Here is a 12,491-nt window from a genome sequence, read left to right as displayed (position 1 = left end):
TGCCTCCATTTCGAATCCCTCCTCTGAACTGAGCCCTGGCAGGGAGCTGGGGCACAGGCAAAGGAGGAGGGGCACCCCCTGTCCTTACCTCGTTCACAGCCCTGCAGAGGAGACAAGCCATCCCAGATGGGCAGTTACGGAGCTTTGTGATGTGTGATGTGGCAGACAAGAGGCTGTGGAGGTCCTGAGGAGGGCGTGTCTGATGGGCTGGGGTATCAGGGAAGGCTTCATGGAGGAGGTGACAGTGGAACTGGGTCTTAAGCGGTGAATAGGACTTTGAAAGGCAGAGAAGAAGGCCACAATCATTACAGGAAAAGGCTCCAGTGTGGGAAAGGCATAGTGAGGTCAATGTGTTTGGAGCAAAGTGAACATGTACGACATGGAAGGAGGTGATATGGAACGGTGATAGGGAACCGATGGGGAAGAACCTTGAATGCCATGCTAGGAGTTTAACCTGCCCTGTTGGACAAAAACAATGGGAGCCATTAAGCTCAGGGGAAGGGGAGGCTGCTGTGTGTTTGTGTGTCTGTGTGTGTGTCTGTGCATGCATGTGCCTACACATGGGGTGACAGAGGGGACGGGAAGGGAAACAGCCTGGTGGTTGAAGGACCAGGTACGAGCTGGTAGAGGTGGCCCAGGAGAGAGCAAAGTAGCAGCCCCAACGGGGATGGAGAGCAGAGGAAGATTTTGGGAGAGCATTCGGGCAGAAATGTCAAGGCTTGGGGAGAAGCTTAATGCAGGAAGCAATGTAGCCTCATAGTTAAGGACATGGGCTCTGTGGTCCTCCTGCTTGAGTTAACTCCCAGCCCCATCACTAACTGGCTGGGTGGCCTTGGATAACTTATCTCACCTCTCTGAGCTTTGGTGTTTTCATCTGTAGTACATGGATAGTAAGAGTGCCTACCTCTGAGGGGTGCTACCCAATTTTATATGTAAAGCACTTGGAATGATGTTTCATCTATTTGACAAGTATTTATTGAGCATCTACTATACCCCAGTGTTATTCTATGGGTGGCATATATAGCCGAGAAACAAACTAAAAATTCTTGCCTTCACTGGGGATTATACTCTATCTAGAGAGTTGGGGAGACACATTAAACAAGATACATAAGCAGAATATACAGTCTATCAGATGGTGGTAACTGCTAAGGAAAACACAGGAAAAGAGAGCTAGGAAGTGTTGAGAGGTTGCAATTTTAAGAGCGACCTAAGTGCCTGAGTGACTCAGGTTTTAGAGATGGAGCAATCATGAATGGAAACTCAAGTTCAAGGAATGAGTGGAAATTGGAAGCTGAGCTGGAGGGTAGCAGAGGTTACTGAGATGCGGGGGTTTGGGGATCACAGCTCAATGAGTTGGGTGCACCCTTCCCATGGATGCTGAAGTCACCCCAGGTGATGGCAGGGCTTGGGGAGCAGGGAAGCCAGGAGTCGGGTGCCAAGTGTTTGCTAAAAAGAGGGTGTGGTTGGGACCTTGAAGATGGCAAGCAACAAAGCAGGGGTGGGGTGTAGCTAAAAGACATCAGCCTCCCAACCTGAGGGGTGCAAGGAATAGCAGCCCCTCCTGGAAGAAGGGGAAACAGGTCCTCTGGCAAGGACACAGAGAGCCTCTCGGGGAGCCTGCTGGCTGCCGAGTGGTGGTTGCAGAAGGCATAGTGGAAGGTTAGAAGAGAAGGAAGAGGGCCAGGGCTGGCTCGGGGCGCAGAACCACAGAGCATCCCCTATGGATGGACGGTCTGTTCGAAGATGGGTGGGACCTCTGTGCTGGCGGGGAGGGTGTATCTGGGCTGCTGACTGATAAATACTGGGATGAAAACCTAAATGATGGATTTAGCTCCGACATCTTCCCTGGGGAGCTGCCCTCAACTAGAAAAATGGGAAACCCAGAAATGGCCAGCTTTGCACTGTGATTATATGTATTGATCCATTCATTCATTCAACAATATTTATTCACCACCTGCTAATAATGCAAGCACTCCTCAAGGCACTTGGGATATATCTTGAGAAAAACAGGTCCCAAATCCTTGCCCTTGTGGAGGGGAGACAGGTGATAAGCAATAAACATAATAAATGCTTTATATAGAGTATGTTAGTAATATGTGCTCTGGGAAAAATTAAAAAGCAGGATGAGGGATTAGAAGTGAAGCTAGGGGAACAGGTTGCAAGTTGAAATACAGTATTAAGGATAGGCTGCCCCGAGAAGGTGCCATTTGAGCAAAGACTTGAAGGAGTGAGGGTGAGAGCCACGTGGATAGTGAGGGGAAAAGAGTTCCAGGAAGTGGGAGCAGCCAGTGCAAAAGCTCTATGGCATAAGAGCCAGAGCAGAGTCACCAATGGGGAGATCAGAAAGGAAAGGGCATGGGGCCCAGATCAGGGGGTCTTGAGGGGCGAGGGGAGCTGGCAAGGGTTTGAACTCTAGAACCACGTGACTGGATCCATGTCTTCAAAGGATCACTCTGGCTGCTCCATTGGGAATAAACTGTAGGGGGACAAGAGGGTGGCAGCAGTGGAGGTGACAGGAAGGGGTCAGGTTTTGAATCTGTTGGCTTTTGCAGCTTCATTTAATATCTGTCACCTCCGTTAGTTTATATGTCACTTCTGCCTTGTTCACCTGTCTCCCAGTGCCTAGGTGACCGGTAAAGGTTAGTGTCCCTGGGAGGCTGCCGGCATTCATTCATTCATTTCACGTTACAAATATTTATTGAGCTCCTACTGTGTGCCAGGCACTGTGCTGGGTACTTTGTACACATTATTCCACTTAATCTTCACAGTGCTGATGAGATGGGAGCTATTGGCCCCTCCACTCACCTGGTTTTATAAAGGAGGGGACGAATACCCAGGGATTACAGTGGCTCACTCACTTCTTAGAAATCCTCTTTCCTGCCCGCCCCCTCACTCTCCCCTTGGCTGCCCTAAGGTCTAGCGGCCCCTTCCATCCCTTCTCCCAGCGCATTCACTCCCCTTTCTCTTGTCTCTCACCTCACCAGCCCAGATTCTGCATCCCAAAAGTCAAGGACCTGGGAAAAGACAGGTGGTCTGGCCGATCAGGAAGGAGGTGAGGCGGGTAAACGCCTAGTGAAATATTGACCCTGACACACTAAGATCATCCCCTGTCACCACCTCAGCCCCGCTCACACCACACTGTTCCTGAGGCCAAGCCTGGCTTCTCACACTGTCTTGGGGATGATGCTGGTGGCTTCCTCCCTGTTAAGATTCTCCTAGGAATTTCCTGTGGCCTGATGCCCACTGGAGGCCCAGATTGGGATGGTTGGAGGGAGGATGCTCAGCAGTACTTGCTCTGGTCCCCGTCTCTCGCAGGGATGCCCCTGGGCTCCTCCAGGAGAAAGTCCCACACACGCACCCTGGGTACCAGTATGTCCTCGGGGCACCCCAAACTCATGTGCAAAACCAAACGCATCTGAGGCCTCGATGTCCTCACCTGCAAAACAATACACTTTATAAGGTTGTGAGAATTAAATGAGATCATATGTGTGCCTGGCACAGTTTCAGTTTTCAACAAATTCCACCTGCTGTTACCATTATCTTCCCCCACTCCCCAACTCCTCTGCCTCTGGATTGTAAGTTCCTTAAGGACGGAGTTGTATCTTATCTTTGTATGCCTAGCGGCTCATTCAGGGCCTGGATGAGCACTAAGTGCTTATCAGTGCTGGATGAATTGGTGGAGACTGCATGAATTAGGCCCTGCAGAATTTCAAGTTTACTCTTCCCAAGAGGGCCGACATTGTTAAAGAGTCAGTGCTGGGCTTCCCTTGTGGCGCAGTGGTTGAAAGTCCACCTGCCGATGCAGGGGACACGGGTTCGTGCCCCAGTCCGGGAAGATCCCACACGCCGCGGAGCAGCTGGGCCCGTGAGCTATGGCCGCTGAGCCTGCGCATCCGGAGCCTGTGCTCTGCAATGGGAGAGGCCACAACAGTGAGAGGCCCTCATACCTCACACACACAAAAAAAGAGTCAGTGCTGAGTGAGTCTGCCTGTGTTATCAACATCACTCACCCAAGCTCTACTCTCTGGGTGAGAGTCACCCCAGGAAGCTGGGGTGGGCCCAGGGGCAGTGTAGGATGAGTGGGTTGGCTGAGATGCCCTTGGCAAAACTCTACTTCGAGTTGAACTGAAGCTTACGTTCAAGTCCACCACACATCTGGGTGCTGGTTCCCAATCAGCATTCTGGACAGGAGGGAACCAGGAGGAAGAGGGCAGGAGTGTGGATGCCAGGGGATGAGGCTCTGCTGGGAAATGACCTCCGTCATCTTGTTCTGGGCTTGGCCACGCCCCTGAGACCGAGAACTCCCGAAAGAAGGCAGCTGGGGATACAGCTGCTCCCTCCCAGCCCCTTACCTTCCTCCTGCTGTCAGTCAGCCCACTGCAGATAAGCCAGGGCTGAGAGCTGTCTGGGCCGGAGCCCCAGAGAGAACATAATTAAAAAGACACTGCTGGCCCAGCAGCGAGGGAGGGAGCACCCGAGGATCCTTGCTTGGGGACACAAGGAGGACATAGAAGCAAAGAGTTCCCTTCTCAGAGAAAAGGCAGAGTAATCAGCACTCACTGAACAGCCTTGCAAATAAATGGCAACAGGCTACCAGCCCACAGCAGCTTTGCCTGGCACGTACATCACCGAGAGGAAGACCCAGAAAGAATCTCAAATTCGTATTCCACACCCTTTGTTTGACTTTGCTTCCCACTCCCACCCCACCTCATGAAGGCAGGTGATTGCCTGGGAGGGTCTCAGGAACCTCAAAGAGAATCGATACCCTGCCCTGAGAAGCGCTCCGAAGTCTTTGGTGTTGGAATGATGACAGTCATACATTCTTTTATGTATTCAGTCAGCGCTGAGGATGCCATGGGCAGCAAAAATAGACCTGGCCTCCAGGGGCGTGCACTCCAAACAGGATGGCGGACATGAATAAAGTAATCTCACGGGGGCTTCCCTGGTGGCGCAGTGCTTGAGAGTCCGCCTGCCAATGCAGGGGACACGGGTTCGTGCCCCGGTCCGGCAAGATCCCACATGCCACGGAGCAGCTGGGCCCGTAAGCCATGGCCGCTGAGCCTGCGCGTCCGGAGCCTGTGCTCCGCAACGGGAGAGGCCACAACAGTGAGAGGCCCGTGAACCACCCCCACCAAAAAAAAAAAAAAAAAAAAAGTAATCTCACGGGAACAAGATGCAAGATCCCTACAAACCAATGAAAATGCTCAGAGGGAGAGAAGCTCGGCTCTGTAAGAGGCAGAGAAAGGATGCTGGGCATGCGTGGACCGGTTTCCCGGCAAAGGGGGGTCCTGAGTTGACACTGAAGGACAATAGGAGGTCACTAGTTTACAGTGGGTCACAGGGTGAGCCTTCCAGGTAGAGTGTGGCAAGTACAAAGGTGGAGAGAGCACAGGACACATCTGAGGGATGGCATGGAAGCTGGGAGACACACAAAGTGTGGTTGGGAACATGATGACAGATCAGCTAGAGAGGCAGGCGGGGCCAGATCACACAGGGCCCTAGGCCAAAATTTTAAAAGCGTTTTGGTCTCTATTCTAGGAGAAATAGGAAACCATTGGTGGGTGAGAGAAGGTGGCGGGGGTGATGGACATCTGTCCAACTTGTGTGTTGGTCTGTTCACTCTGGTCACCGGGTAGAGAATGGATTCCGGGGTTGAGGGGGGAGGAATATCTTCAAGAGGCCAGTTAGGAGCTGCGGTCCAGGTGGAGATGGTGATGGCTGGGACAGGGATGCTGGTGACAGAGGAGGAAAGGCATGGAAGGATGCCAGGGTCTTCCCAGAGATAAATCATGATCTTTGGCAATAGCTTAGGTGAGGGGGTTGGGAAAAAGAGGTTCCGAGAACGGCCCCCAGACTTTTGGTCTGCACACCTGGAGGGATGGTGGCTCTTTTCACTTTAGTATCTTTGGAGAGGTGGGTGTTTCTCACTTCCCTTACACTCCAAGTGTTGACTGTAGTGGGTAGATTCACTGAAGTCAGCAAAGGAGGGGCTTGCTGAGCTATTCCAATCATCTCATTCTGCAGAGAAAGCATCTAAGGCTCAGAGATCACAGGACTGACAAAGGGATGGGATCAGAGCCCCTGGACTCCCATCCGGAGCTAGGAGAGCACTGGCCATGGAGGAGCTCAGGGTGGACACGAGCCTGCCTGGGCTCTAACCCTGCCTGTGCTCCCACCCACTGAGTGAATCCGGGCAGGACACGTGTCTTTAGGCCTCAGTCTCTCTACTGTGAAATGGAAAGAAATGGAATGACCACTCCTTCTCTTCTGAGGGGTGGTCAAGAGTCACCGTGGGTCACTGAGTGAGAAGTAGTTGGGGGAAGTGAAGAGAACAATGCTTTGACTTCCTGTGGGGGCTGAAGTGGGAGAACTGAGTTGGGGAGGGAGGGGGGTCTCTCCCCACCTCCTGCCTTCCTGTCTCTTGCAGGCTCTGAAGGCTGAGTAGCCACAAAGATGCCTGGTCTGCTGAACCAGATCACAGGGGCAGCCCTGCCCCTCACCTCATCCGACATCACCTCCTTTGTCAGTGGTTACGCCCTGGGTCTCACCGCCTCCCTCACCTATGGCAACCTGGAAGCCCAGCCCTTCCAGGGTAAGGATCCCTGTTGGCGCTTCCCTGGGACCACCTGCTCCTCCAAGCAGAATCCCCATCCTGACGTGTATTAGCTGAATAACACCGGACAAGTCATGTCACCTCTCTGAGTCTCAGTTTCCTCATCTGCGAAATAGAAATACCACTCTGCCCTGCAGGTCTTAAAGCTGGTAGCAAGTCATGTCAGGATTCGAACCCAGGTTGGGGCTCGGCCCCAGCCCACTGTCCCAGCCCTATTTATGTTCACAAGACATGCCCACCTGGGCTTCCCTGGTGGCGCAAGTGGTTGAGAGTCCGCCTGCCGATGCAGGGGACACGGGTTCGTGCCCCAGTTTGGGAGGATCCCACATGCCGCGGAGCGGCTGCGCCCGTGAGCCATGGCCGCTGAGCCTGCGCGTCCGGAGCCTGTGCGCCGCAGCGGGAGAGGCCACAGCGGTGAGAAGCCCGCGTACCGCAAAAGAAAAAAAAAAAAAAAAAAAAAAAAAGGAATAAAGACATGCCCACCTGTGTCAGATAGTCAGTCCTCCACTTTCCCCAGTGAGCCTCACAGTAGGAGAGGCGTCCAGACTCAGTGGAAGCCAGGAGCTCCCAACTCCCAGTCGTAGGTGTGGCTCTCGTCCCCGTGGCCTTGGGGAAGCCACTGTCCTTCTCAACATCAGGGTGCTCCTGCACCTGTTTGGACGCCAGGGTTTGCAGGAGGAACAGATGAGGTAGTACATGAGGAAGGACAGCGTGGAATGGAAAACAGTCTGCAAATATGAGTCATCAGCGCAAGGCAGTCAGGAGTGTGGACCGGTGTTCCCCTGCAAGAGACGCTTGTATATTACACTCCTTTCCTTGCACGTAAGGAAGGGAGTTATGGGAAGGCTGGCCAGGAGGGTTCTGCATAAAGGCTCGTTATGGTTATAGCATCCCTTCTCATCCACAGTGATGGGGGCCTCCTAACCCCCAAACTTCATGTCTTGGGGCACCACCCTCCAGCCTGACCTGAGCTTCTGAAACTCTTTCAATTCCCAAAAGAAACCTGCAAGGGAAAGTCTCCTTCCTGCGGAAATCTCCTGGGCAGAACAAACTATACTTTTCCTCTGCTTAAGGAAACCTATAGAGGGTGGCTTAAAGTAAGGCCCATGAGGAACCCAGGGACTAAATTACTGAACAGCTCTGGGACAGTCCTTTGGCTTTCCATGTGCAGAAAGAACAGTCCCCCCATTTTATAGATGCGGAAACTGAGGGATGGGAAGCTGGGATTTGTGGAAAGTTCACTATGGGCCCAGCACTGTGCTGCACTCATGTTAGTGGGCAGATAAAATGAGATACGACCTTGATCCTCTGAGTGTGGTTCCCCAGCCATTGACATCACCCAGAGCTGGTTAGAAATGCAGAATCTCAGGCCCTGTCCCAGAACCACTAAATCAGAATCTGCATTTTAACCAGACCCCCAGGTGATTCATGTGCTCTTCAAGTTCGAGAAGCACTGAGATATAAAGACGTAGGGCACGCACTATGGGGGATATAGTTTAATAAGTGGTGGCTGTTTTTTCCATTTTCATAACGACCCTGAGTTTGACCCTATTATTCCCATTTTACAGATGGGACTGTGAGGCGTAGAGATGCTAAATGTTTTTATCCAAGGTCACAAGACTGGGGAAGGGGGCAGGGCCCGGACAAGAACCACAGCCCTATTCCTCCAAAGCCCCAGCTCCTGGGTGCCATGCATGGGACCACCACACAGAGGTGTCTTATTAGTTCCACACATCAGGTCACAAAAAAATCCAGATTTCCACTCTCTCTTGAAAAATCAGAAGCCCTGGTCACACCGGCCTCACAGGCCAGCAGAGTAAGAGTTGGCTGGGACAGGGGAGCAGCCGTCCCTTTCCAGCTGCCCTGCAGCTGACACCGAGCCTGCTGCTGTGCATCTCCTGCCCAGCCCCCAGAACCAGGAGGCCCCAGCCCAAGTTCTCTCTGGAGTCCTCCAAGTGGCAGTGAGTACCATCCACTCGAATGGCAGACCAAAGGCTCCAGTTCCTTCTCCGGGGTGGGGCATGCAGCGTGGGTCTGGGGCACCCCGCAATGCTGGGCCCTGCTCTGGCAGGTCTCTTTGTATACCCACTGGATGAGTACACCACGGTGATCGGCTTTGAGGCAGTCATTGCCGACCGAGTCGTGACAGTACAGATCAAGGACAAAGCCAAGATGGAGGGTGGCCGCTTAGATGCCACTGGCCTCCGAGCTGCAACTCTCACAGGTAAGAAGGCCAGAAAGGCTGTGGCAGGGCCTGGGCATGGCTGGAGTCTCAGGCAGACTGAAAGGGCAGCAATGGGATAGGGTAGAGAGAGCACTACACTAAGAGTCAGGAATCCTGTGTGACCTCAGGCCAATAATTAACCTCTCTGAACCTGACCTTACTATCTGGAAAATAGAGGTAATTGTTTCTGTTCTCACCTAGAAAGAGTGGTAAGGCTCAAAGGAGGCAACAGAAGGATTGTTAAGATATCTCTAAGAAACAGAAGAGCATGTCATTTAAGCTCAGAGATTGTAGAATGAGTCACACCAGGATTTAACTGCCTATCCTGTTGCTTGCAAGCTTAGATAAGAAATTAAGCCTCATTTGTAAACTGTAACTAATAATCCTATGCATCCAAATCTCAACAAACAGCATGCAGAACACTCATCACAGTCCCTGGTACAGAGCAAGTACTCACAGCATGGCTACTGATGCCTGCTATTGAGGATACTGAGTCTCAGAGAGAGTGAGTGACTGGCCCAAGGTCACACAGCATGTTAGTGGCAGAGCCAAGGCTTGAGTCCAGACCAAGGATCATATGATATGAGATTCTTACCATTGGATTTATGATGGAGGTGAAGTTTGTTCACCTGATCATTGAGATGTTCAAGAATCTTTTAATGAACACTCACGATGTGAGATGCAGGGTTTTCCCCAAGATTTTAGGACTTCTCCCAGCCTGGAAGAATAGCTAGGACATGCCCGGTAGGGACCACGATAGGAAGTTGACAGCGGCTATGCCAAAAACGGTCCAGATAATGTCAGAGGAGGGAAAGAGCCATCCAGGTGGGACCAGGGAGGTTTTTGTGAAGGGGTTGGATGGATGGGTAGGATGGGCTAAGAAGGAATGAGGGATGGGCCTTTCAGATGAAAGGAGAGAGCATGGATCCTGGGGGAGGGGGGAACGCTCCAACATGATTCTTCGGGGGGACATAGAGTCTGCGGATAGAGATGTGACCCTCTGTTGGGGATTTGTGGGTCCCAGTCTCCCAATCCCCACAGGATACAGTGGAAAGTACACAGGCCTGGCATCAGACCCACGTAGGTTCAGATCCTGGTTCAATAACTTAGTTATTTGTTGAGTACCTTGAGCAAGTTGCACCCACATGCTGAGCCTCAGTTTTCCCATCAGCAGAACAAACTGCTCTAACCTAACACACAGCAAGCTTAGAGGGGATGGGAGAGAATGTATGTACAGTCCCTGACGCCAGGCCTGGCACTTAGGAAACATTCTGCATCGTCCCTCCTTCCTGCACACCAGGAAAGGTGGCTCTGGATGAGGATTTGGAGCGGATCCTCTTTGTGGTCAACCTGGGGACCATCGCCCCTATGGAGAACGTCACCATCTTTGTCAGCACCTCCTCGGAGCTCCCGACGCTGCCCAGCGGGGCTGTGAGGGTCCTGCTACCTGCTGTCTGCGTCCCAACCGTGCCTCAGTTCTGTACCGAGATCACTGGCCCCTCCAACCAACAGACCCACGGGTGAGGAGCCCCCGCCCAAACAAGGCCAGAGTCCCGGGTGCAGCAGGGAGTTGGGTGGGTGGGAAGGATAGGAGGTGAGGCTGAGCTCTGTAGCTGCCCCCGTCTCAGTAATTGTCCCTCCCCTGCTCACATTCCGAGCACTTAAGAATCTCCCTGAAATGCTCTGTGTTGGTACTGGTCAAAGTGTTAGGATTTGGACAGCTTGGTATCAGAATTTCCAGGCTTTTTTCTTTAATGCACTCAACAGGTATTTTCAGAGCACCTAGGTGCTAGACACTGGGGAGGGGGTGTTAGGGACCCGGAGGACACGAAACCCACATGGTCCCTTGCCTTTTTGGAAGTTGGTGGGAGAGATCATTATCCAACAGATAACACAACAAATGTGAACTGTTTATGAACTTGCATGCATAATTAATTATGTGAAAAGTTCAGTAAAGGAGACGTTCATTGGCTAAGAGTATAAAAGAGGGACCCAACGGTGGAGGGGGTGGGTCTGGGGGCCTGGTCAGGCTTCTCTGAGGAGTGGTATTTCAGCTGAGGGCTGAGCCAGGTGGGGGATGGATATAGGCACAGAGAGAAGCGTTCCTATAGGGGGGAACAGCAGGGGCAAAGGCCCTGAGGCAGCAAGGACAGGGCCACCGAGGGGGATTGAAGGACAGGTGACATGAGATGAGGCTTCAGAGATACAGGACACCTGGTGGCCCTGGCAGACTTTGGATTTCTCCCCGAAGCAACAAGAAATCATTAAAAAGGGTTTTCAGCAGGGCCGGGAGGGTACACTCCAGGACAGTTTCTCTGTACTCCCCCGGTGCGGGAGGAGGGAAGAGGGGGTGGGTCACAGCCTGAGGCACCTGCAGCTGAGATCGGGGCTCCTCCCATTTTCCCACCTATAAGCCCAGGGGGACTAGCGTTTCCTCTGCAGGGAGAGAGGATGCCAGTTTTAAAGTAGCCTGATGCATACAGGAGATGTCTTTTGAAGTCGTGTACCTTTTTTTTTTTTTTTTTTTTTTTTGCGGTACGCGGGCCTCTCACTGTTGTGGCCTCTCCCGTTGCGGAGCACAGGCTCCGGACGCGCAGGCCCAGCGGCCACGGCTCACGGGCCCAGCCGCTCCGCGACACGTGGGATCCTCCCGGACCGGGGCACGAACCCGTGTCCCCTGCATCGACAGGCGGACTCTCAACCACTGCGCCACCAGGGAAGCCCCTGAAGTCGTGTATCTTATCATTCAATTCATGTCATTAAAAAAAAAAAATCTGTTCCACAGTATATTAGCACCACTGTGGTAGAAAAATAACACTTGAATTAATTACCAGTTAAACTACTTAACTCCCCCTCCCCAGCTTTGGGCCTGAATCTTTGAGCCAAGTTGAAATCTGGGAAGATGTACCATATGTATCTAGGAGTTTCATACATACCCTGGTTGGGCTATGGGGACAGCTGGGAGCACGTGCCCACTGGGACACAGAGGACAGTGACAGCAAACCCCTGGACACCACCAGTTAAAGTGCTGACCTCAAGGTGACCTGACGGGGAGGGGTTATTTTAGCCTCCCACGTGGGGCCAGCCCAGAGGGCACTCCTCAACCACACCACAAATAGTAATTAAACACCTACCATGGGGCAGGTACTGTTTTGGGTGCTGGGAATACAGCAGTAAACTAGACAGACAAGGTCCCTGCCCACGTGGGGCTAGCATTCTAAGGGACAATAAAGTAATAAGCCCACAAACATGTCATATGTTGGGTGATGAGCTCTATGGAGATAGATGCTACAAAGGCTAGAGGGGGACAGGATGGGGTGGGTGCTAGTTTCGCTAGAATAGACAGGTCTTAGGCAACATTTGAGGCCTGATCTGAATGAAGGGGGCTGGCCGTGGAAGTATACTGGAAGAAGAACATTCGGGGCAGGGGGGGCAGAGCGGGCAGTAAGTGCAAAGGCCCTGAGGCAGCAACAGCCTTGGTATGTTGGAAGAGCAGCTGGAAGGCTAGTAAGACTCTAGCAAAGTGGGAGAGTCAGACTGTGTAGGGTCTCGAAATCTAGAGTGAGGACACTTGTTGGTACAACAGAGAAGCTGGTGGCACCAGCCAGTCTCAGGCCAGGGAACACCAGCTCGTGTGTCATCTATGAAAATGCT

The 12,491-nt window shown here is 52.4% G+C and overlaps 1 protein-coding gene across 1 annotated transcript in view; it reads left to right on the top strand.

Annotated features, from left to right (window-relative positions):
* Positions 1-6,453: 6,453 nt before the first annotated feature.
* VWA5B1 (von Willebrand factor A domain containing 5B1) overlaps positions 6,454-12,491 on the top strand; it is a gene marked incomplete at both ends in the record, with an annotated part of 40,509 nt that continues 34,471 nt past the window's right edge. Inside the window, 3 exons of the mRNA XM_081224609.1 lie at positions 6,454-6,592; positions 8,685-8,837; positions 10,138-10,357. Of these exons, the coding sequence (XP_081080735.1) occupies positions 6,454-6,592; positions 8,685-8,837; positions 10,138-10,357 (512 nt within the window). The remainder of the gene's footprint in view (positions 6,593-8,684; positions 8,838-10,137; positions 10,358-12,491) is intronic.

Source organism: Mesoplodon bidens (genome assembly GCF_964165515.1).
Source record: "Mesoplodon bidens genome assembly, chromosome: 2".
NCBI lineage: Eukaryota > Metazoa > Chordata > Mammalia > Artiodactyla > Ziphiidae > Mesoplodon > Mesoplodon bidens.
The sequence above is the reverse complement of the archived record's forward strand: the minus strand, read 5'-3'. Positions and strand labels throughout refer to the sequence as shown.